Genomic DNA, 26,909 nt, shown 5'->3' with positions numbered 1-26,909 from the left:
TCTCGGGTAAAAAAAGGTTTTTCAAATTTCATTTGATTTTAGTGTAAATAACATGAACAATCCTACTACGTCCAATGCTTTAGCGTCTGAGGACCTTCTAAGTATGTTCTGTGACTATGGAAATGCTTAAGAGATGTTCCAAGATCCAAGAACTACTTGGGGTACTGTCCTTAGAAACTACACTGTGTCACAACAAGAACTACAACGGCTAATACATTTTTTGTTTGTAGTTCAAACTTTTGAGCTACACATTGTTTACTTGTTTATTTTAGCTGTTCCAGGTAGGTTCCCAGTCGTCCAAGAACTTCAGTGAAACCAGATCTTAAGATCAATACGAGCATTCAGCAGACCGAGAACGGTAAGTTCGTTAATGCATTTTGTTACGCTGGTAGGAGGTCCACTAGGTGGATTAAAACAGGTTTTCTCCTTAATTTTTATTTTGTCCAGTTTATTTTAAGTTTTGTTGAACATATTGTTTAATAAAACCCCTTATGACTACCATCTGTTGATAACCAGTAAACCGAACCTAAGCCTTTTTTCTTTCGGCACTTCAGCAAAGACTTCACAGTTCGATACAGTATATCAGTGCGATAAAATTTCATTTTCAATCGAAAATTATTAGATTAAAATGAAATTTATGGCCATCGACTGATTGTCAGCATATCCTTTCTCATTCATTTGACTTTTGCTGTCATACTCAAATGAGGCTACTAGAATTCATCGTCAATTGAATGATCGTACCTACTCATTTGAAGTTGTGCTTGCTCAGTTTCCAGTTGCCAAGTAGTCAACCTGTTGCATCGTCTTCGCTGTTGGTAGTGAGCAAGTTCGAATGAATTATAAGTCGAGGACGGCGGTTCTCATTTGAATTTTCTATTATCACCAGCAAGTTTAAATCGATAATTTTCGACTGTTTGAAACGTAATGAGATGTGTTCCATAGTATCGAAAATGAAAACAGAAAGAGGAAACAATTAATTTATGCTCATTCTGTAGTTGATATTTTAGCTACCTTGACTGATTTACCTTTCATACCTTATCTTGAACCAATTCGAATGTTTCCATGAACCTCATTTTAAGGCCGCTCTTTCAAACAACAATTGAAAGAGATATTTTGTTATTTCAAGAGATCAACTGACGGTGGTTCAACTGAGCTTCGACTGAAAGAGAAACGAATGAAGAACTGAATGCTGCTGCCCGTTTGGTACGTCAGCGAAGCTTGTGTAAAAGGAGTGTGAAGTTCACGACAGTAGAGTGATCTTCAGTGTGTGCCACATTCGGTTTCAATTGAATTGAAGGAAGTTTCACTGCACTGATGTAGATAGTATTAACTTTACGTTTGCTTAGAGGTTTATGTTGAGCCGTTATGTGGCGCTGGCAGTTTAACATAAACTGCTGATGCACTGAAACGTCGACGTCGTCGTCGTCGTCAACAGTTTGATTCTGATAAAGTCAACTAAAAATAGTAACACTTCAAAGTTAGAGAAACGAAGATTCTTGGAGCAACATGCCCCGAATCTAATCTCTTTCGAAGTTCTAAGAGTCGCAAAAAATAATTTGTCATTTTAAAAAATCGGGGAGAATTTCGAAACACTTTGCAAGTTGTGACAATTTCAACAAATATTGATGTTACATGTTTACTTATAACTTCGTAATAGACAACATGAGATTTTATCGGAAAATATGGATAAAAAGTCGATGTTCATATTCGATCATATCGACCATATTGTTCAACGTAACGCGATATATTGGCAATAAATAACCCATTTTTTAAAAATTATTTAAAACCACCTTACTATTTTTTTTTGTCGATAATTTACTCATTTAGGGTTTGGTACCTCATGGGCATTGGTTTGTGCTATAAAGTACATGACTGTTTTTAATTGTTTTACATTTCGCATTCAGCTCATCAGTGCATTAGCAGATTATGTTGGACTTCTAATGCCACCTCGCGAATCAACATCCGCTAAGCAGACGTAAAGTCATTGCTATTTGCAATGCACTTATTTCGTACCGAAGTGGAATGTCTATTCTGAAGTTGCAGACGAAAACAAATTGTAATATAATAATTTACTAATTTAGTATTTTTACTCACAAATAACGACTTTAAAGATGCTCGGTTTTACGTAAAATATTGAAGAACCAATGTAGTTTTTGAAACACAAAAACAATTTTGGTGTCTCAAAAAGCACTTGACTACCGCAGAGAGCATAAAATACGTCTAATCTGTTTTGTTGTCAATGAAAAATAGTGATGGAATTCCCCATGTAATTTAAAAGGACATTTCCTAGGTAAGAAAATAAGTTTTGAAGATTGTAAAATAATTTTACAATCTCTTCGGATACGTAATACTGCAGCAAGTAAACGAAAGCCGACATTCATGTATCCGCAACAACATCACTGTTTGATAAACAGTGCGCTGACTGATGCGCGGTTAACGCCCCCAAAAAAAACGCCCCATCCATCGAAACCGTGTGCCATCCGTCAGATTAGGCGGCTGTCAGTGCTGGCAACTGTTTCATCGCGTCATACATATCATTAGTCATCTTTGTCTGAATGTGAATAATTTATGATGGCACGTTTATAAATTAATCAACTGCAAGCAAATACAACTCTAATCATTACTCTCGAGTGGATGTTATTCCGATGGTGCGGACTGACTGCATTTGCTGGATCATCGAACGCTTTGATGTCGATGGACTGCAGTAGGCACCTTCCGCAAATTGCCCACAGGCGTTAAGAGCTACGGTTACCGGATTGACAGGATTAGACAACTGTGCTGGATAATTGAGCCAATTGGCAATTCTGCTAAGCTGACAGCTCTCCATTATCCTACTTGATGGGCTTTAATAAGGGAATTTATTAACATGTAGAAACAGCAAATCCTCAATTCTTTGCGAAACGTTTTGTTGAAAGGAATTTAATTTTAAGTTTCGGATCATTACACGTAAAACTATAACATTTTAAATTGACAATAATTTCCACTCTACCAACCCGGGCATGGTTCATTCGCAACAGAACCACCACGAATAGCGAAGAAAATAATTTTTAATTGAATTTAATAACAATTTCGGTCTAAAGACGGGCGAGAAAAACTTTATCATTTCCGACAGGGTACACATAAAAGTGTAAAAGTTGGCAATCTTTTGCTAGTTTTTGAACGGCATCCCGGAACGGTATCAGGAATCAGAATTCCAAAATAGTAAAAGGGTAAACAAAAACTCAATTTCGTCTCAGGCTCATTGCTCAGCCCCTCCGCCACGTCTGTGCGCTGACGAAGAAAACGGCAAGGCCTGGATTTGAAGCGTTGAATGCAAGAGGGCAACAGCAAACAAAAAAAAAAACAAAACACGGACCTCATCCCACCATTCCAGGCGATAATGTGTGAAAGTAATTTTTGGCTTCTCGGAACAGAGGAATGTTCCACGGCAGCCGAACGGTTTGTTGGGAAGTCAGAACAAGTTACGAGGAAAACTTTACCTAATGTATTGCCTGCCTTCCGGGACAGAAATAAAGTTGCACGACGGGATTGGAATGGAAAACATTTCTAATTATGTTTGCTGGCGCTGAGCTGGTTTCGGGAAAATTTATTTTCGTTGGGGTTTTCGGCGAAGGATGATAAGAAATATAATTTCTGGAGGTGTCAGTTTTCATAATTTAGTTTATGTCGGCAAATAGAATGTGATTGTTGGATGGGTGGTACTTCAATCATTGGTGAAACAGCAAAGAATTCAGTTTCAGTCTTTTTGTATAATTCCTCTTATTACTTTTCATTTAAATTTCAGAGATTTTTACGAATTTTTCATTTTTTTTCATTGAAAAAATTCAACGCTTTATTTTTGGTTTTTTCACTAGAAGCTCTTAGTCTTAGAAGCAGACCGAAAGAGCACATTAGGTCACAAGGAGAAAGTTTTCAATTATCAAGACAATGTTTAATCTATTTTTTTTAATCTGATGAAACATTGTTGTTGTAGAGTTGTGGAAAAATGCATCGAAAACAAGAGATCCAACACGACAAAATGTTACTCGTGCATTGCGAAGATTCGAACTACTCGCATGTCAAGTTAGCAAAGCTATAAAACAAATCAACTGTCACCAACAATATTAAAGTGTTCGGAGGTCGATTGTCGACAGTCTGAAAGATTAGATCGAGAGATCCGGAAATCACAAAAGTGTTGAAAATTGTGACCAGTAGTTTGCAGTTCTTCCGGGACGTCGAACGTAAGCTGACATTGTCATCTTCAACCAGACTGTCGACTGTCGATTTACAAGAAGCTGGTGGCACCAAATCGTGACGATAAGTAAAACCAATCTGTCAGAGTATGATCGCGGGAATTGCACATGAAGATGTTGACGATGCTTGATTGCATGGTGCAGGATGATGGAGCTTACTACTGTGGGCAAAAAGTAGTGAGACTTTTGAATTATATTTCAGGCAGAATTTGCCTATGCAATCACTGTGAAAATCGAATTTTTAACCGAGGACCGGAGGGCCGGATGTCATATGCTAACAGTTCGGCTGAAAAGTTCGTATCGATTAATAGAAACACACATTTTTTTGGCAAAATTCGTTTTTATTATTCAACATAATTGCCATCAGAGACGATACAGCGATTATAGCGATCTTCCAACTTTTCTATACCATTTTTGTAGTACGATTTGTCCTTTGCCTCAAAATAGGCCTCAGTTTCAGCGATTACCTCTTCATTGCTTCTAAATTTTTTACCAGCGAGCATTCTCTTGAGGTCTGAGAACAGGAAAAAGTCACTGGGGGCCAAATCTGGAGAATACGGTGGATGAGGGAGCAATTCGAAGCCCAATTCGTTCAATTTCAGCATGGTTTTTCGTTGTTGTTTTTGATCGATTGTGAGCTCACGCGGCACCCATTTTGCACAAAGCTTTCTCATATCCAAATATTCGTGAATAATATGTCCAACACGTTCCTTTGATATCTTTAGGGTGTCAGCTATCTCGATCAACTTCACTTTACGGTCATTGAAAATCATTTTGTGGATTTTTTTCACGTTTTCATCGGTAACAGCCTCTTTTGGACGTCCACTGCGTTCATCATCTTCGGTGCTCATATGACCAGTACGAAATTTTGCAAACCACTTACGAATTGTTGCTTCGCCCGGTGCAGAGTCTGGATAACACTCATCAAGCCATTTTTTGGTATCGGCGGCACTTTTTTCATCAAAAAGTAGTGTTCATCAACACACGAAATTCCTTTTTTTCCATTTTGTTTCACAATAACAAAAGTAGCTTCACTCAAAATGCAATATCTCACAAACTAATAATCAGACAGCTGTCAAATTTATACACGTATCTTTTGAAGGTTGGTACTAACTGAAAATGGTATGGATTTAATTCTAGTGACGCCCTCTCATAGAAACGATACGAACTTTTCATCCGATCTGTTATTTGACTCAGCTCGACGTGCGTGTGTCCGTCACTTTTCCCAGAGATGGCTTAACCGATTTTTACAAAATTAGACTCAAATGGAAGGTCTCAAGGTCCCATAGCCTGTCTTTGAATTTCATTTAGATCCGACTTTCGGTTCCGGAGTTACATGGTAATATGTGAAATTAGAGAAAAAATGTACTCTCAACTTTCACTGAAACGGCTTAATCGATTTTCACAAACTGTGGATTCAAGCGAAAGGTCTTATAGTTTCCTAAAAATTTCTAGAATATTTTATCCAGCGTGATAAGTGATAAGTGGAAAATTGCCAATTTCATGAATATTTTTTCACGAACGATGGTCAAAAACTGGTACAAATCCCATAAAACTGTCCGATAAATTCGTTTAGTTTAGAGAATTTCCTGTTTCCTGTTCCAAAAGCACCGAAAGTGGTGAAAAAACTCCAAAAATAGAACACACTTCAAATTCTCAGCGATGCTTGAACCGATGTTCACAAATCTTGATTTGAATTAAAGCTCCCATTGTCTTTAAAGCTGCTGTGAAATTTCATCCGATTTCGAATTCCGGTTCCGCAATTACAGGGCGATGAGTGTCAAAACCTTCAAACCGCCATATATAACGACAATACAACACCGGTACGTGCAATGTGGAAGAACAAAACACAAAACGAATAATGCGTGCTTTGTTCGTACACGCTATGAAGAAAACGAAACGGTTACGGATGTCTGCTGCTAGTGTGTGGTATTGGCAAAAGACGGTGCTGTGGTTGGTAAATATTTGAGCTATTGAATGCCAATGAATTGATTTTTTTTTAATTATATGCAATTTGGTAGTTTTTTTTTTATTTTAATAATGTTTGAAAGGAGAAATTTTGACCGAATTTTCTGGTGATGTTTCTGAAAATGTATGTAATATGAGAAAGGCATCATTACACCACTAGGTGGGTTAAAAAACGTTTTTTTCCTAGGTTGGTATGACTGTCAGTGACATCTGTGTCAAGTGTCACGTCAAAATATTCATCAGTGTTTAGTAAACGTCTGTCTTTCTGAAGTATTAAAAGTGTAATCGGCGATTTCTTCAATGAGTGAAATTATTCAACGAAGAAGTTCCATTAAATTTTGTGTGCGGAATCAAATCGAGGAGTTGGTGCTCTGGTTAATTGACGAATCACAGTCACAGTTACAGGGAATCGTTGGAATATCGGAGGGATCAGTAAAAACTGAATTATGGGCCGACAACTCTTGGTCTTTTCAACCAATATCATTCCAAAACCACCGACCGTATTCGCCTGATATAGCTCCGTGTCACTTCTGGCTATTCAGTAAACTCAAACGACCGCTCCGGGGAACCGTTTTGAGTCAATTGAAGACATCAAACGTGAATCGTTACGCGTATTGAAAGCTATTCTGGAAATTGATTTTAACAATTGTTTCGAGGTTTGGAGAAAAACGTAGGAACAAGTGCATTGGGGCCGTGGGGGATTACTTTGAGAGAGGACAAAATAGATTTCGAAGAATAAATTAAGAATTTTTAAATTATGAACAAAGTCTTATTGTTTTTTACCCATAGTAGTAGACAGAAAAAAAAGATGAAACTTACACGACATGTAAACCAATAGTAGTATTAAACTGACATCAGTTGAAACGAAAATCTGAATTAAAACCATGATTGATGTGAAATTACATTGAAATGCATTTTTTATTCAAATACAAGCTCCAAATATGTGCACGAAAATAAATGTAAATTCACAACATATTTTTATCTGTGTATGTCAAAACAGACTTTAATTATCTTCCTGGTATGGAATATTATACGATAACCGCAAGAAGAAAATCGGTAAAAGCCAAGAAGTGCATAATAAGCAGTCGTGGAAAGAAGTATTTCGAAAGGCAGGTCATGCGTTCTTGTGGCTAGAATTCCATTACCTTTCTTCCGTAATAGCAAGATGCCAAATTTAGCCAAAACAGATCAAAACAGTTGTGTGGCGTGAGGAAGGACAACCGACGATTTTACAGACATTTTCGCTTATAAATTTCCTGATTGATGATCCCTGTCACGATGAATAATAATAATAATAGGACAGGGATCAGCCTGGATAGGAGGAGGTGATAGGAGAGCCTATTCAATTTGTAAACAGTTATGTCAAGTCAATACGATTTATTTTTTAGTTTGCATCGTCGCACTAAATGATTAAACACATATAGTTCTGGAACCGGAAGTCGGACCCGAATGAAATTAAACAGCAACCTATGAGAATATAGAAACTTTTATTTGAGCCTAAGTTTGTGGAAATCGATCAAATTATCTCTAAGAAAATTGAGTGAGTGTCGTTTTAGAATTTTTGACCACTATTTCCGATACTTATGGGACTGGGACCTGGGAATCAGTAAAGCCGAAGCCGGTTCGTTTAGTAAGTAACTAATATCGCCTACAAATTAAATAAGTTTCGTGCCAAATCTAGAGGAACTTTACCCTTTTTTTGCATCGTCGCTCTAAATGACGGTGCGCAATTTCAAACCCACGTTACCCTGTGAATGCATGATGAAATTCCATAGCAACGTATGGGACTAGGAGATTTTTTATTTTATGAGTGGCATTTGAAACATACTCACACACTACATACGCACACAAAGACATTGCTCAGCTCGATGAACTGTGTCGAATGATACAGAACACTTAGTCCTCCGAGTCAATTTCCACTAGTCAATTTTTCAAGCGATTGTATAAACTTTCTATATGAGAAAGGCAATAATGTATTTCTATAGAAAAGCATCGTTACCATGATTTTGTAATAACACTAACAAGTAGGTACAAATTGAATAAAAGATTTACAAATTTACATTTTTTCCACCTGAAAAATATAGATTTGAATGTGGCAACCCTGCACGTTATACGAAATTGCACAAAGCACGCTGCGAACGGAGTATAGCCGCACGTACCGTCGTGTACTAGTTTTGCATCGTCATTTTGAATGACGATTTGAATGTTTTGACACTCATCGCACTGTAATTTCGGGAACCGGAAGTCGGAGCTGGGTAAAATTGCACAGTATATTTAAAGACAATAAAAGCTTTAATTTAAATCATGATTCGTGAAAATCGATTTATCCGTTGCTGAGAAATCGAAGTGAGTTCCATTTTTGGAGCTTTTCTTCACTATTATCAGTGCGTTCGGAAGCGGAAACCGAGGGCTAGTAGTACCAAAGTAGATTTGCTATATCCACTAACTAACAAGGTCTGCCAGCTAGATGAATTTACCAATAAGTTTTTTAAACAAGTGCACCTCATTTCGCCATCACTTTTCAAAAAATACTTATGAAATTGAAATTTTTTCACTTATCGCGCTGTAATTCCGGAACCGAAAGTCGGATCGGAATAAAATTCAATAGCGATCTTTGAAACCATAAGACCTTTCGTTTGAATCTAAGTTTGTGAAAATCGGTCACGCCATCTTCGAGAAAAGTGACAATGTTTTTTTTATTTTTTTGGTGCAATCACCCTGTAACTCGGGAACCGGAAGTCGGATCGGGATAAAGTTCAATAGCGACTATAACAGCTTTCATTTGAATCTGATTTTGTGGAAATCGGTTTAGCTATCTCTAAGAAAATCGAGTGACATTATTTATCACATACACACACATGTACACACAGACATTTTGTGATCTCGACGAAATGAGTCGAATGGTTTAATGATTCTGGCTCTCCGTTCAATAGTCGGTTTTAACAGTGATTGCATAGCCTTTCTTCATGAGAAAGACAACAATTGTGTAAATTTACGTCTTCTGAGACCGACATATATGAGGAATGACTCAACTTTACAGTAAATACAACTCATATTGAATGCATTCTGACATATTTTTAAGCATTAAAACATATAAATTTACACGTCTGCTGGAAAGGCCGGGTATGTTAGACGTATATTTATATCATACTTGTAAAATTCAGTCGTTCCACGAATTACATTCTTTTGAATTGTGTCATATGTGGATTTGCGTCACCTGTAAATTTCAAAATTGTTTACTGTGTATGTAAAATTGTGTGTACTAAAGATTTCTGTCTTTACTCACTAAATTTCTGTTTGGGCTGTTAGTAGAATATTTTCACTAATAGTACTGTTGTTGTACCGTTGAATTCCACTATGTTACGTCATTACACTCTCACAAAGTTACTATTTTCACCAGTGCTGTAAAACTTCATTCAATTCAATTGAAACTGAATGTGGAACACATTGACGATCTCTCTAATGCAGTACACTTCACTCTCTGACACACACAATGTTTGTTGACGGCCCGAACGGGCAGCATTCAGATCATCACTCGTTTCTCTCCAATCGAGGCTGGTTAAACCACCGTCAGTTGATCTCTTGAAGTAACAAAATATCTCTTTCAATAGTGTGAGAGCGGCCTTCAAATGAGGTTCATGTAAACATTCGAATTGGTTCAAGAAAATAGATGGAAGACAAACCAGATAGCTGAAATATCAATCACAGAATACACATAAATTAATTGTTTCCTCCTTCAGTTTTCATTTTTAATACTTTACTCCATTTATAATTCTATTCGTTCGAATTTGCTTACTACCAAGAGCGAAGGCATTGAAGCAGGTAGACTACTTGGCAGTCGAAACTGAGCAAGCAAAACTTCAAAGATACGATTATTCAACTGACGATGAATTCCGGGAGCTTCACTTGAAAATGGCAGCAAAAGTCAAATGAATTAGTAGGGATATGCTGACTGTCAGCGGCCATAAATTTCATTTTCATCTTATTTAATTCGATTGAAAATGAAATTTTACCACACTGATTTCCACAGTCACTATTTTTCCGAAAGTGTATCGAACGTTGTAATACAGATATGTATTTCGGAATATTATTTACATCCTTCTTCAGTGAAATAAACTTATAAAACCGGCACACTGAAGAAGAATGCGAATAACATTCCGAAATACGTATCTGTATTATAACGTTTGATACACTTTCGGAAAAAAGAGACTGTGAAAATAGTGACTTTGTGAGAGTGTAATGACGTGACATAGTGGAATTCAACGGTACAACAACAGTACTATTAGTTTGGCTTTACTGTTTAAGTCAACATCGAGATTACATTATATTTAATTTTCAGATATTTTCACTGTGCAAGAACGAATTAATTATTTATTTCTTTGAACTTGTGAAAGAAGCATACATTTTTTTTAAATTTTGACCAATTTACAAAACGATTATTTGTGAGCATGAGCCTGATAAAAAAACATTCTCTTACGAACGAACGCGAAACACGAGATCACATTTATGCGAAACTCGTTTCAATAGTCGCCAATCAAAGCTAGCTTCAATACAGTGTATTTACTATGAATACAAATATGGAATCACTTTGGAAAATATTAGCATGCTCATCTCAGTATCGAAGCCTATAGAAGCTGGAATAATAAATAAAAACGAAATTCCCGTTGTTCTTTTGATGTTTCCACCTAAGACGTACGAAAGCCATAGCCTCTATCATGTACTGATACCGTGATGTCAGTCTAGTTAATATTTACGGAGCACACTCTCTTTCCATTGCATTCCAGCCGTTTTTTTTGTTAGTCAGCACAAAACGATAACAGCACGGTTGTGGATACAAAAACAAACTAGAACTAACCGGAAACCCGAGTCGGTCGCGGAGTTCGCTATCCCGCTCGATTCGGGACTTACGGAGACGGTCCCGTTCTAACCTCCCCGTATGCAACATTGTGTATCCGTTGGGCAGGCGACTGCTCTGATAAGAACCAGTCGAGTTTTATCTTGCGACAAATTCCAGTCGACTCTATTCAGTCTTTCGTTTACTGCGGTTGGTTGAAGCTCGAAAAACTGTAAACATGAGACAACTCAGAGATATTTGGTAAGAAAACGATTGCAATCGTCATTCCATCACCTGTTAACTGTTAATGTTATCACTTTTTAGCTGGTTTGGATTGGTGCTGGTCTTCACGCTTGCAACCGCAGCCTCCAAAACTTATAAATGTTCGGTCATTAATGAGGCGGGCTTTTGCTTTCTGGAGAATGTCATCATTGACAGTTCAACGGCCGCCCAGCAGATTGAATTCCCCAAGCATCCGATTCTTCTGATCAAGTCCGGTTCGATTCCAAATTTTTCCAAGGATGTTTACAGTCACTTTGCCGGTGTTCGACTGTTGCACATGTACAACAACACCAATGTTCGAAAGTTGCTGATTGCCAACAGTAACCTCACCGAGATAAATCTCCAACGCAACGGACTGCTGGAATTTGAGGTGGAACCGGTGGAACAGCGGAACCTTAAAACGCTAACCATCGTTCATAACGAGCTTACCGGCATCCCCAGAAACATCCGCTTTCTGGAGGGTTTGGAAAAGCTGTATCTTTACAACAATTCGATCGAATACATCGACCTGGAACTGTTTTCCAACGCCAGCTCCCTTAAGGTGCTCTCGCTCTACGACAACAAAATTAAGACTCTCGATTCGAAGCTGGGCCTGCGGTTCGGAAATCTGCAAACGTTGTCACTCAGCAAAAATCGCCTAACCTACATTCCGTACTTCTTCGATGCATTCCCGGTGCTGAATGCCATTTCGTTGCGTAAGAATCTCTGGAACTGCCGCTGGTTGGAGTTTGCGGTGGAATTCATGCAGCAGCGCAAAATTCAAATCGCTCGCAAGGATGCCGTCTGCCGAGATCGTTGGGTCGGGGACATTTGCTGCTACAAAACGATACTGGACTTTTTGTTCCACCAGCAGCACGAAGAGCTCGCCCATGACCGGGAACAGCTACGGAAATTGTCCCAGCAGAATCAAGATCTGAGACATTTGGTCGAGCGGTTGACCGACACCGTGCACAAACTGGAGGAAGGCAGCAATAGGATGTGAGTGGGAGGGAAGCGTTGTAATGATTTTTGTTGTTGCGAATTGGAACTGCACTTTTGGATGTCTTGCAGTGATTATTTTTTATCGCGTGCCCGACGCGGTGAAATGTATGGTGTGGTTGCTGCTGTTACTGAGAAGCTAAGTGGGCGGCTGACTTCGACGATAAATTGTTTTGGAATGTGGACAAGTGTTACTAATTACCTATTGCAAAAAATATAAAAACAAAATCATTTCTAACACGAGTTTTATCAATTATTTTCACAGCCACATTCATTTGTATCGGCATCATCCACAGTTTGGCTAAAGAGCAAATGAGAAGAGATTCTTTTCCAAACAATTGTCAACTATCACTCTGGGATGTTTTGTCCTAGTCTGTTGAATAATCCAAACTAACCGGCAATCATCTAGAGCAGTGGCTCCCAAACTTTTTTAGTCAAATTTACATTTTAAATGTATTATTTGAAAAAAAATATTAAAATTCCACGACAATCAACATTTTTGCAGTTAACTCGAGATTCAAATATAAAATAGATAGAAATGATCCAAAAAATAATTTGCTCCCCAATCCCAACGCGGTAGAAATTAATTGTTAATTAAGGACCAGGGTTTGGAATATTCATTCACCGGTGAATGAATATATAGTTTCCATTGCATTGTGAGCGAACAATTCCACCGCTCACAAAGAGGACGCCTTTCCAGCCAAAAAGAACCACACAAACAAAACGCTAGTGGAAGCAAATATATTCCACATATGCACAGATGGTATAGTGTGCTGGTATTAGAGTCTTCATGAAGCACAGTAGCCGTGAATATAGTTTGCTCTCTCGTGGTCCTGAACGTCGTTCTTCTCACAAACACTTCATTGCAAGCTAACGATCTTCACGGGGCTAGTAAGTGATGAAGATTATATACTCAGTTTTCGCTAACAGGCTGATGACTGGCTCTCCGACGCGAATGGCTGTTAATGATGACTTTATGCCACGAAAACTGTTGCATATCACTTATTCAACTCGTGTCAAGTTAGTAGAGGGTAAGAATTCTTAGTTATACTTGAATATTATAAACAGAAGTAACAGGAGCGAAGCAATTCGCAATGGCGATCTGGTGATCTCACCAAATACTGCAAACAAACAAACGCTTCGTTTGCTGGCTGTTAGAGAGAAACGAGCTCCTGAACTCTTGTTACTTGTGTAAATCAAATTCCTGCTGAATAGTGTTTAATTGGGTTTAATCGTAGTAGTGCATGATAGGTAATCAACCAGTAGGATGAAAAATAAGTCTTTAATTAGTATTCCGCATTGAACATTTTTTCATTGAATTTTCATTGTGTATTGCTATAAGATTCGAGAGCTGTAAGAAACACATGTTACCATTACAGCAAAACCTTTACTCTAATGAACGCTCGAGCGGTGGCAGTGCACACCTGTATGTGCAATCCTGTATAAACAAATGTGAATCGCGTTAGGACCTCGAAGAAACATGCGACAGTTAAGAGCCAGTCATCAGTCTGCTAGCGAAAACTAAATATTCAATCTTCATCATTATCTTGCACCGTGAAGCTAATTTGCTTGCAGTGAATTATGGGGCTAGAGCTTCTCTCTTACCGAGAGAAGGAGAAACAGTAGTAGGGGTGAATATTGTTCGCTCTCTTCTATTCTCGTGCATGGACAGCCACTTCAATAAAGCAACAAGGCTCACGCTTCCTCAAAAGCGACATGGTTCATAAAGCAGGTATATTCATGAATATCATACACTGTGAAGCATGTATACTCATCTTCACTGCTTCATTCATCCAAACCCTGTTAAGGACCCTTCCATCAAACATTGGGTAAGCAAAACAACAACAAAACCTCACATATCATTGCTCAACCGAATAAATAAAATGGAGATCGACTGGTAAAGGAATGCAATTTTTTAGTGCGAAATCGGATCACAGATCAAATGCCAAGTTCTTTTCTAGCCGAAAGCCGGGAGCCTCTGCGTTGTGTATCATAACATCCACAGGAGTTTAGTTGGCAGAACGATTTGCCCCGGATTGGAGAAGGTTGCGGACGGATTTATAACTGTCTCTTAAAAGCTTATGACGCCAGTTTTTGGATTTCATTATTTTCATTAGTCTTTTCGTTGGATAATGGAGCAAAGTTCTGCATGAGGCGTGTTTTCTTGTGGCGCAGGTGGACAACACTATGATTTTTTTTTTGGAGCTCGCTTGAAAGTAACTTTTCGAGTCATTTCTAGCTCTACTTTCTGTGTAAGAGACAAAAACGAAAACATTTTAAATCAAACAGTTTATTTGAGGTCAAACAGTTTATTCGCTACCCTCAAACGACTTTCCACAGGGGAAATTACGACAAAAATTAAGTTTTGATGATAAAGACTGCATGACTGTGTTTATTACATTTGTTAGTACACCCAAACCTCCGTTTACGTAAACTGTTTTTTTAAGTTACCTCTTTTTACGTAACTCTTTTTACCAACAAAATCCCAAATGACATAATCTTTTTTTACGAACCAAATCCCAAATAACGAAATCTTTTTTAACGAGCCTACTTCGTAAAAAGAGGTTCTTGCATACAATGAAAATCATGTCCGACTCATTTATATTCCATGGAAATTACTACAATATGGGTTTTTCGGTACGGGTTTGATGAGTAGATGTCGAAAACGATGTTTGAGGTGGTTCTGAATTCCAAGATGGCATTGCCGTCTGCTCCAGCTCTTTCTATTAAGGATTCCACTTTTTTTAGGGTACTTGTTCAGCAGCTTTAATAGTCTTGATAATCTGAAACTGATTTGACTGGTATTTTAGTCTTTATTTTTTACTAAATCAGGCTATAATTAAGATCTGCCGCAGATTTTATGCTACTGCTTCAAAAATGTAAGCGCTTACTAATGAAAACCGGTCCGAAAATATGCATATTGTGAAAGTATTCGAGCAATTCGAGTAATATCGACACGAATTGTAAGGGTTTTCAAGGGATATCAATAACCCGGAAGTCGCAATCTTGGAATTCAGAACCACCTCAAACATCGTATTCCGATATCTACTCATCAAACCCGTTTCGAAAATACCCATATTCTGATGGTTTGTAACGAATATCGATGAACCGGAAGTCGCCATCTTGGATATTTTTTTTTTTCAAAGTTATATTTATTAAGGCATAATCCATTAAGGTTTACGATGCCAAGGGCTTGTCTATGTGGGTCCTCAGGAAACACTCTTGAGTCCTCGATCCGGCGGGCTGCCCTCATCGATGGTAGTGGTTCTTCGTGGCGGTGGTGTTGAAATATGACGTGGAAACGTTTCAAAAATTGCCGCATCCTTCTGTTGGTCCGCGGGAAACACCCCCAGGCTACGAAGGCCCGGCGGGTGGCCCGCATGTTGGTCATCGAATGGAGCGGCTCTTCGTTGGTGATGATGGTGGTGTTGCCGAGGAGAATAAAAAAAAACACAGAGAAGTAAATGCTGTGGAAAACGGAGTGAAAAAAGGGGGTATGGAAACGAAAAGACTAAGAACGACAGAGATCTAATTAGTTGACATCGAGATGGTGAAGAGACATGGGAAGGGGAAGCGAAAAATTAGTGACAGCAGAAAGATCTTGTTAGTTTCGATGAAGATGGTGGACAGTCGGGGGATGGGGAAAACCGGGCGGATGTTAGTAACGAACCTGTAGGTGAACTTAGCCTCAGTTGAAGTAGCGTCAAGGAAAAGGAGCAAATTAATGAGTAATATAACAGATTACACTTGTACGTTAATGTGTTTAAGGTACTTATAAATGAGGAGCATATAAAGACTATCCCGACTCGCCAATACATCTCGGATCGGAACCTCAGGTGGTCTACCTCGGGCCCTAAGGGATTTCTTAAACTCAGACCTGGCGTCACGATACTCTACGCACGACCACACGACATGCTCGATGTCCTGATAATCCTCGCCACAGGTGCAGAGACCGTTCTCCGTGAGCACAATACGCCGGAGATGTGCGTTGAACGTGTAGTGGTTTGACATTAGCCGAGACATCACACGAATGAAATCGCGACTCACGTTCATCCCCTTGAACCAAGGTTTCGTCGATACCCTAGGGATAATGGAATGTAGCCATCGTCCCAGTTCGCCATTGCTCCATGAAGTTTGCCAACTTTCAAGAGTTTTCTGACGAGAGATACTGAAAAATTCATTGAAGCAAATTGGTCTTTCATAAATATCACCTTCTAATGCGCCCATCTTAGCCAATGAGTCTGCCTTTTCATTGCCTGGAATGGAACAATGTGAAGGGACCCAGACTAACGATATTAAATAAGACCGTTCAGATAAAGCTCTCAAGTGTTCCCGTATTTTCCCCAGGAAATATGGGGGATACTTTCCTGGCTTCATTGCCCGGAGAGCTTCTATTGAACTTAGACTGTCCGTGACAATGAAGTAATGGTCTTTGGGCAACGTTTCAATGATCTCGAGGGTGTACTGAATAGCAGCTAATTCTGCGACGTAAACTGAAGCCGGATCATTGAGTTTGTACGAAGCGGTGATGTTTTGATTGAAGATACCAAAGCCTGTGGAACTGTTGATGTTTGAACCGTCAGTGTAAAACATCTTTTCACAGTTGACTGCTCTGAATTTATTATAAAAAATATTAGGGGCCATTTGAGGGCGTACATGATCCGGAATTCCACGAATCTCTTTTCTCATGGATGTGTCGAAAAACACAGTAGAATCAGAAGTATCCAGGAAATGAGCACGGTTGGGAATAAACGAAGAAGGGTTAAAATCCTGGGCCATGTAATCAAAATACAAGGACATAAAACGGGTTTGAGAATTGAGCTCGACAAGCCTTTCGAAGTTTTCAATCACCATTGGATTTAAGATTTCGCATCGGATTAGCAAACGATATGAGAGTTCCCAGAATCGGTTTTTCAACGGTAAGACGCCCGCGAGCACTTCCAGACTCATCGTATGAGTCGACTGCATGCAACCTAAGGCAATACGCAAACAACGATACTGAATTCTTTCCAGTTTAATGAAATGGGTGTTCGCGGCGGATCGAAAGCAGAAGCAACCATCTTCCATTACGGACAATATCGTTGTTTGGTACAGTCTGATCAGGTCTCCTGGGTGGGCACCCCACCAAGTTCCGGTTATTGTACGAAGAAAATTGATTCTCTGCTGGCATTTTTGTTTCAGATACCTAATGTGACATCCCCAGGTGCCTTTGGAGTCGAACCAGACCCCGAGATATTTAAATGTGAAGACCTGAGCTATGGTTTCACCCCTTAGTTGAAGCTGTAATTGTGCTGGTTCTCGCTTCCTCGAAAATACAACCAGCTCAGTTTTCTCCGTAGAGAACTCGATACTAATTTGAAGAGCCCATGTCGACAAGTTGTCGAGGGTATCTTGTAGTGGTCCTTGGAGATCGGCAGCTTTGGGTCCTATAATAGACACAACGCTGTCGTCGGCAAGTTGTCTTAGCGTGCAAGATGTGTTGATGCATTCATCAATGTTGTTTACGTAAAAGTTGTATAAAAGGGGGCTTAAGCATGAGCCCTGAGGAAGACCCATGTAACTGAATCGTATTGTCGACAAATCACCATGCGCAAAATACATGTATTTCTCGGACAATAGATTACACAAAAAGTTATTCAAAATTGGTGAAAGACCATGCTGATGCAACTTCTCAGATAGGATGTTTATGGAAACTGAGTCAAAAGCCCCCTTGATGTCTAGAAAAACTGACGCCATTTGTTCTTTACGAGCAAATGCCATTTGAATTTCGGTTGAGAGCAACGAAAGACAATCGTTCGTCCCTTTACCTTTGCGGAAACCAAATTGTGTATCTGAAAGTAAGCCATTAGTCTTGGATATTGAAGCGACTTAGAACAACCTTTTCCAGCAAATATTGATGTTTCTTGTTCTAAAATTATCCAAAATATTATAAACATCCAATAATCTATATGGATAGGGAACACTTTTTTTACGTTGAAAATTCCAAATAACCTAAACTTTTTTTACGTCATAATTCGATTCACGAACCCCAGATTATTACGTAAATGGAGGTTTGGGTGTATTTGGTTTTATGATTGTTGGAAAAACTTCCACGTCCTCTCAACCAGTAATAACTAGGCAATATCTAGATCTGGATTTTGGTTCAGAATACTGGATTAGAATACTGAATTTTTGAACAAGGTTTCTGGATCAGAATACTGAATCTAAACATGGATTCTTAACAGAGAGTCTTTATACGAATATGGAATCTGAACTTGAAGCAGAATTCAGTACTTATATTCGGAACATAGCTCTGGATTCTAGACCTGGAGTTAGATTGTGAATCTGAACTCCTGACAGAGACCTTAACCTAGTTTCTGGACCTGTATTCTGCGTCAGAATTCTATTTTCTGAACTTCTGACAGATTTTCCGAAACTAAAATATGAATCTATTTGTATTTGTAAAATTTTGGGGCATATATAAGAACCTGCTCTCTGGATCTATGTTTTGGACCTGCATTCCGACCTTGAATCCTGATTCTTTACTTTAAACCAGATAAAGAATTCTTTATTTGGATTCTGAATCCTGGATTTCGTACATGGATTCTAAGCCAAGATCTGAATTCGATCCTGGCCTATAATTGGAACTCAGAACCTAGACTTGAATTCAATAACTTGACCTAACCTCTGAACATGAATTTGTGATTTGGGTGCAGAACCTAAAATCGGGAGATTCTGGAACGGGATTCTTAGTCTGAACCTGAATTCTAAAAATGGACTCAGATTTTAGAACAAAATTATTGACAGAGAGTTTTTACCGGAACAAGAATTCTGCATCTGAATTCTGGAATTTAATTTTCAACCTGGACTTGGATTTTGGTTCTGACTTTTCACCTGATTTCGGGATCCGAATTCTAGGCCTGCATTTTGGACCTGGGTTATAGACCTGAACTCCTGACAGGAATAAACAGGTTTTCGTATATTTTGGACATGAGTACTTGACCACAGGCCTAGATTCTGGGTCTAAATTCCTGACAGAAATTTTAGATCTGAACCTAAATTCTGAACCGGGAAGCAGGATTCTGTGCCTGAATTCCGAACATGATTCTGAATTCTGGATCTGACCTCAGGATTCCGAGCAAGATTTTGGACTTAAACTCTGAAAATTATTCTGACCATATGGAATCTGAACCTGGACCTGAATTTCTTTTCTGTATATTGTATGAATTGAATTTGGGATATAGACGCGATATGAAGTTCTAATGAAACATTCAAACTATTTACACTCATTCTTATTTGACCAATTCTTGGTCGTAACAGCTCTTAAAATTTTATCTTCTTACTTTCGTTTTCTTTCTCACAAATGTCACAAGAAGAAGCAATTGATAGATTGAAATGGAATTGTCTTTCGCAATGATATATCGTCCACATGTCTATATAAATTTGTCATGAATACATTCTAGTCAGGGACTTTCTCAGAAAGATTTTTTCAGTATCGAAGGCTATTTAATTTACTATTTACGACTCATTGCCCACTTGTTAATAATTTTAAATTTACTACCCACTGAAAATTAGCTAATACCCACTAGTGGGGACCATTTTGAGAATCACTGTTCTAGAGGTTTGGTTACAAGTAACCGGTTTGTACTGAGCGCTTGGTTTTTTTTTTTAAATCAATTATTACGTTTCGTTTTCGTCTTATTAGTGCATAGCAGTCTATGTTGAACAACCACGCTACTCAGTAGTTTGTCGGAAACTTATTTACGTTCGGGACTTCACCAATAAAGAGACTGTGCCTTAACTTTACGCCTTCTCAATGATTTCTGTTGAACTGCTGAGGGGAGTGGTAGTTCAACATAAGCTGCTATGTACTGATGAGTCGAAGCCGAAACGTAAAATTAAAAAAATAGCCGGCAATGTATTTTTCCCAGTTGTAAATTTCCCTTCCAATTCCAATTAATCAAAGCGGTTCCACAAATGTGTAATGTTTTCCCAGCAATCGTACATAACAAAACCAGCAGTCAATAAACAGTTTTTGTATTCTGCTCCACCGAGACCAATTCCCGAGCCGGAATGTCGACCGAGACACAGAGCCTATAAATAATACCAGTTGTCATAAAATAACAACAACTCGCCATTTGTTATGGACCCTCGTCTGTTGCTATCTGAAAGGGGAGTAACCGACGCTGATGACAACCGAACCGGTCGACTACTACTACTACTACTAACTATTGTATGTAATTACTCCGAACGACTGTCTGGTCTGGTTGGACAATAGTTTAAATCCCCAGTTATTCCGAGAGCATCATCCAGGCGCACACTTCCGTGTGAATGGCCGCGGCATAGGGTGGTGTTGATTATTTTATCAGCCGAATGGTCTCTAATGGGTGATCGCCACAACATACCGAACCGATAGCAAGGCCAGTCAGTAGTGTTATGTGAGACCGACGACATGAATTTAAAAAAAAATCCTCCGAACCAGCCCCCGTTGAAACGGAATACCCGGACCGTTGTTGGACGATGGGTCGGCTGTCCGGTAATTGAGTGCCATTTTCCCCGATAACCTCGACCAGGCTAGCTCCAAAAAAGGGGCAGTCTTTTGATGGGTCTGTTCCTGCCAGTTTCGTCGCCACGCTGACTGGTGCTTTTGGCTGCACGATCATCACAGTCAGGGTAATAAATAATGTAAATCGGCCGTGTGTGTAAACAAAAGGGTGGTGAAACTGATCAATACGATGAATGAATGGCGGTGTCAACTGAAAGTGATGAATAATATTGTCGGAAGCGGTGAGGCCAATTTGGAAGTAAAAACTTGTTGCTTATGTTTATGCTAAAGATTTTGAGTACGATTTTCTTTCTGCATCAGAAGCGGATGCCACTATGTATCCAAGTTTTCAGTTGTTCACGGGGATCAGATTGATTTCACTTAGGGGCTGTCCATAAAAGACGTCACGCCGCAAAGGGGAGGGGGGTGTTTCAGAAAACGTGACCTTTTGTGACAGGGGGAAGGGGGTAGGGTTGTTGGAATGTGACGTCCAATGTTTTCAATGAGCGCATTTTTGAAATACTTATTACTGCTTTGCCCTATTTCCTGAAAAAATCTCCACAATAAACGTTTGCATTCTATAGAAAAAAGTGTATTTGTTGATGCAAAAGCTTCTTCTGGTAATTTCCGGAATGAATGATGCAAGAAATCATTTCTGTTGTGATCAGCAAAAGTGCACGGAGGGGCGAGTAAATTAGCAAAATTAATAAATTTGCCTAATATGAGTAAAAACAAGATGCCTTCAAACGGTTCAACTTAAGTTATGCACTGACAATTTTAGTCAATGTATATGAGTTTGGGTGCACAAATCGCTTGGAATTAGGGATTTTTCAACTTTCGGAAATCTAATGATAGGTAGTAAGCAGATGTGGATTATGAACCACATAAAGAATGAAAGAATTTCAAAAAGTTTGTTTGGTCGGTCGCATCGAAATTTCATGCTTCTTGGTGTATTTAAAATTCATTCAGGCGGAGTAATATTAATAAAAACCAGCAAATAACATTAGAATATATGCTGTGATTATAAATAATTATAATGATAAGAAAAACATGTTCAATCATAAAGATCATGTCATGTCTTATCTTGATCATATATGGTTTTCCTCCACCAAGATTAAAGATGATCGAATCATCCAATGATTGAACTTACATGAATCAAGAATCATTTTAGCTCAAAATCACTACCGATTTTGTGTGACGGAAGATCAGTACCGATTTTGATCGATGTGATTTAAAGATCACTGGACAACTGATCTTCATAAGATCAGATCAGAAGTGATCTTTATTGGGAAAAATCACAAGCGATTTACTTCGGCAGTGATCTCGATTTGATGAGGTTTTGATCTTTATTTTCTCAGCCCTGTATGCTACACTAAGGAAATATTATTCCTTAGCTAAAGAAATAATATATCTGTGTACCCCTAGGAGGATTAAAACAGATGATTTAAATGTTTCATCAATTCCAATCAAATAAATTTTGTTTAATTTTATAATTATTATTAATAAAATAATTTCGATGGCTTTGTAGTTTCAGTGATATTTTTTAATCTAATGGCAGCATGTAATAAATCGAATTTCCTCTCATATTTGTATGGTTCGTCATACATATTGAGTATGTATTGAGATGAATTTTATATATTTTGAATTCGTGACATGTGACATAGGGGAGATGGGGGGTCTTTGCTGCTGTGACAATTTGTGACAAAGGGAGGGTGGGGAGTTGCCAAAAAAAAGCGTGACGTCTTTTATGGACAGCCCCTTATGAAGATTAGTTAATATAGAAATAGAAATGCAGCACTTACATCTTAAAATTTGTCTATTTTAGTAGTCAGCTTATGGTAAAATGAAATTGCACAGCAAATACACCCAAACTTTCATTTACTTGATAAACCGGAAGTCGCCATCTTGGAATTCAGAATTCAGTACCACTGACAACATCGTTTTCCGAAATCTACTCATTTAACTCGCTCCCAAAATACTCATGTTTTGAGGGTTTTCAAAGAATATCAATAAACCGGAAGTCGACATTTTGTATTTCCAAAATACCTCAAGTATCATTTTTTCGAATCTACTCTTTAAACCCGTTTCAAAAATACCCATATTGTAGTAATATCCATGGAATATACACAGCAAAAAAAAATTAAATTTTACAGGTAATTTAATCATGTAATGTGCATTCAGCTAGCAGGGATTGTATGAATTTAAATGCACCTTTTATCCAGCCAAGCAGATGTGTGCTTTTGTGACTCAGTCCATCAATGGACGTACTTTGTGATCCAATGATTCCGAGGTTCAAGTCGCGGCAGTCGCTATCAGTGTTCTTTTTTTTTTATTTCTATGAATTTCATGTCATGGAATTTTGAACACAATATTAAATGTTCTTCCACGTAAATTTGCGTGAACTGCGACGCTCCAATTATGTGCATCTAACAAGATGTGAAATCACAGGTTATTTTCGAAGTGTGTAAATGAGCCGGAAATCATTTTCATTGTGTGATGTGATGTGATGTGAAGTGAAGCCACCATCAGTTCAAGGGCTTGCCAGTGGATGCGGGTAGACTTACAGTAGCCCCGATATGACTCATTCATTCACCTTCTTACTATAGCTGTTACCGAAAAGCTAACAAAAAGGGTTGGGCGGATATGTAAGTAGAGTTACTTACTCGTATTCCGCGGGAATAAAAGATGCTCTTCCAACCATAATATCCAGTGCATGGATGAAGCATATCGCTATACATGCTTGAACCCGCCTGATGGTTTGTTTGAGAAGGGCGCGTCAGACTCATTTCAAACCTTCAGAAGGAAACAAGTTTCCTTCAAGTGACTTGGGCTGGCTATCCACAATCCCTCGTCCAGTCATCAATTCGTCCGATGCCCTGATGCTCCCTCCCCTTTACGCCCCCGTGCAAAATGTTTTATATTGAAAAATACAATGAAACATAGTGTAATGAAATATATAAAACATGAAAAGATATAATAGATTACAAAATAATACAATATAACATAATATAATATAATATATTTTAATTTAATATAATATAATACAATGTCATAAAATATAATATATCATAAAACAATATATAAAATAACATTTAGTGTAGAGTGTCAGTTATGCTCTTCTATCTTCGCAATAATAATATCCACATCTATAAAAATAATATATGTTATTATTATTGATGACAAATTAATAATAATAACAATAAATATAATAATGAAAATAATAATAAAAACCAAATCTAATATAGTACAATGAAATATATAATAAATAATATAATGAATAAAATGATATGTTGCGATATGCTATGATATTATATTACTTGAATCTATATGTCATTTCTCATGCTCTCATTCTGCCATCAACGCATTCCCTCGACCAATTGTCACCACAGACACACGTGTAGGCATGAAACAGGAACCAGTGAGGACCAAGCTCACCTTGTGACGACCTTGATATTTAGTTAAAATTTACTTTAAAAATGATAACTTATAAGGAAAACAAATTTATATTTTGCGCAGAGGTACGTAGTACTACTCATAATAAACCCTATAATATAATAAAATATAATATAATATAATACAATATAATATGCTATAATGCAATGCAGTATAATACCATAATAACATAAAATAGTGTAAGACGATAATATATGAAACAATATGCTATGATAAAATATAACAGTTAATGTCGCAGTGTAAGTTACGCTCTTCTAATAATAAAAATAATACTAATAATACATGATGTAATAAACGACAGAATTATATGTTATAATATACTATGATAAACATTGCACTTTAGGATGGGCTTCAACCTACAAGCCATTTCGCACCCTCTCATTCTGCTACTAACGCAGAAGGCGATAGCACCCAGTCGACGCCGTTCTATTGACCAAATGTCATCATAGACGCTCGGGGAGGCATGAGATAGGAACTTGTGAGGACTTAGTTATCTCACCATTTGACGACCATGAGCCGGAAATCATTTTCATTGTATGCAAAAACCTCTTTCTACGAAGTAGGTTCGTAAAAAAGTATACGTTATTTGGGATTTGGTTCGTAAAACTAGTTACGTAAAAAGAGGTACCGTAAAAAATATGTTCGTAAACGAAAGGTTGGGTGTAAATATGAAACTAACATATTGTACGCAGAAACGTAAAATTGCATGTTTCAACATGTACAAATAATCCAAAAGACATGAACATTGTATTAAATTATCTATAAAAAAATGTGTTATTTTTTATACTTAAATATGACGTAGATTTACATGAATTCTTTTCTAAGTGTGTAATGAACAAATTTTCTAAACCTACACAAGTGGAACAAATCGTGTGGATTTACGTCTCCTAAGGTCGAATATTCGAGCATCAGAAATGACATATTTCTACAGTTGAATTGATGCAATACTTAGCATTTTGATTTATTGTAATTTTACAACTGCGTGAAAGACTAGGTATGTTAGACCCAGATTTACGTCAGTTTTGTAATATTTAGCCATTTAACGAACTACCTTATAATAAATTGAATCAAACATGGATTTACGTCACTTGAATATTTCATATTTTTGCTGTGCATTTTTTATGATAAGATTGCAGAAGTTATAAATTATTGTCAATTTTTCATTTGGAAACTGTTGGTCCAACAAATGCATTGCAAAGCAAAGCAATGTATTGGCATTGCATTCCTTTTATGGAATTTTGCCTTGTTTATCAAAGTGGCTTGAACGATTGCGTTTGAAACAATCTTTTTTAGCAATTATTTATTCTCAAATGAATGTTAAGCCTGACTTTTTGGATAAACGGTTTATGTTGAACTGCTGGGTTACATAACAATTCAACATAAACTGTTATGTACTGACGAGTCGAAGACGAAACATAAAGTATATAAATCGGTTATGTGCCCTATGCACAAAATAGGTGCACCCCTAAATAATCATATATCAGTTTTGATGGAAAATTGCTTACATCGGACACATTTTATTAATTGAAAAAAAAAATCCATTAAACTGGGTCATCTTCTAGCGCGTTCACAAAGTCAATCCATGAATCAAAATTAATAGCAGATATTTAAGTTGTCCGGTTTAACCACGTGTCCGGTCTGGCCCCTGTTTCTCCTAATAATTTCTTGAGTTTCGGGAGTAGTTTGAACCCCTAAAGCCCCCTGCATACGCGCCTGTATTTTATGAATGTAAATACACAACATAAACAAAACTAAATATTTTCTGTGAAAAAATCTGTTTTACAGAAAAATAAATTGTTATACGACAACCTTCCATGTCCATTGCCTTTGGCGTGTTAAATTAAAGGTTCCTATTTTGCGGGATTACTAAATCTTCTGGTACGTAACATAAATCTTCATTTCTTGAATTGATTATAATCAGCATAAAAGGTGCAGGAATTTGTTTTTACGCACACATTCTTGCAATTACTTATACGGGTGCAAAATGTCTTTCTGCTTAGCCGGCGGTCCTACGATTGACCGAGTGTTGTCATGATGGAAATCAACACTTTTGCTTCTCACCAGTCAGGGGTTCCTGGTTTTTAATGCCTTTCCAATTTGGTTCACTGATGACAGTACATCTTCGAGTATGATCTGGTTTTGTGGTAGAAGTTTGAAATGGATTTTCGGAAGGCCTTTTTTGAACAATGCACTCCTTCGGTTAACATAGGTCTGTAATGCGATTTGCGGCGACTTATTTTTTTTTGTCAGACGTTCGTTTTCGTTTCAAGTTACTATAACTGAAAAATGGGCCTTCATCACCAGTTATAACTCGATTCGACAAGTTTTTAGCTTTTTAAGTTCAATTGACAAAAATTAATCGCAATTGTGAGGTGAATTTTCAAGCGAATCTCAAAAATCTAGCTTTTCACGTTGTGTTATGGAGGTTTTATTCAATCATGGAGTTGATTTGCTCTTTAATTCTTCAACTTTAAGATCGTCGAAACGAAATTCATAGAAAAAATGCTTTAGTCATCACCGTAAATATCACACACCTTTTTCCTAGCTTGCGTTTTTCAATCCATTCAGGAAATAAAATTGAAAAATAGGTTGAAAATGCTAACTTCTGCTGTTCTTTTTCCATTTGCCGTCAATGTTC

The 26,909-nt window shown here is 37.8% G+C and overlaps 2 protein-coding genes across 2 annotated transcripts in view; one reads left to right on the top strand and one right to left on the bottom strand.

Moving 5' to 3' along the window:
- LOC131439167 (bifunctional heparan sulfate N-deacetylase/N-sulfotransferase) overlaps nt 1–26,909 on the bottom strand; it is a 156,917-nt gene that overhangs the window by 116,036 nt on the left and 13,972 nt on the right. The window lies entirely within an intron of this gene.
- Nucleotides 10,711–12,532, top strand: LOC131439168 (leucine-rich repeat-containing protein 15-like). Its single transcript, XM_058609865.1, has 2 exons — nt 10,711–11,295; nt 11,359–12,532. Exons 1-2 carry the CDS (start codon nt 11,273–11,275, stop codon nt 12,296–12,298), a joined length of 963 nt encoding a protein of 320 aa, XP_058465848.1. The 5' UTR covers nt 10,711–11,272; the 3' UTR covers nt 12,299–12,532.

This window comes from Malaya genurostris, chromosome 3 (assembly GCF_030247185.1).
Source record: "Malaya genurostris strain Urasoe2022 chromosome 3, Malgen_1.1, whole genome shotgun sequence".
NCBI classification, from domain to species: Eukaryota; Metazoa; Arthropoda; class Insecta; order Diptera; family Culicidae; genus Malaya; species Malaya genurostris.
Note: the sequence above shows the minus strand (reverse complement) of the source record. Positions and strands in the feature narration are given on the sequence as shown.

Excerpts from the sequence above, each read along its gene's own strand:
- LOC131439168 (XM_058609865.1), top strand. The coding sequence starts at position 11,273 with ATGAGACAACTCAGAGATATTTG. Across the intron at positions 11,296-11,358 it reads AGACAACTCAGAGATATTTG|CTGGTTTGGATTGGTGCTGG; the intron begins GTAAGAAAACGA and ends ATCACTTTTTAG.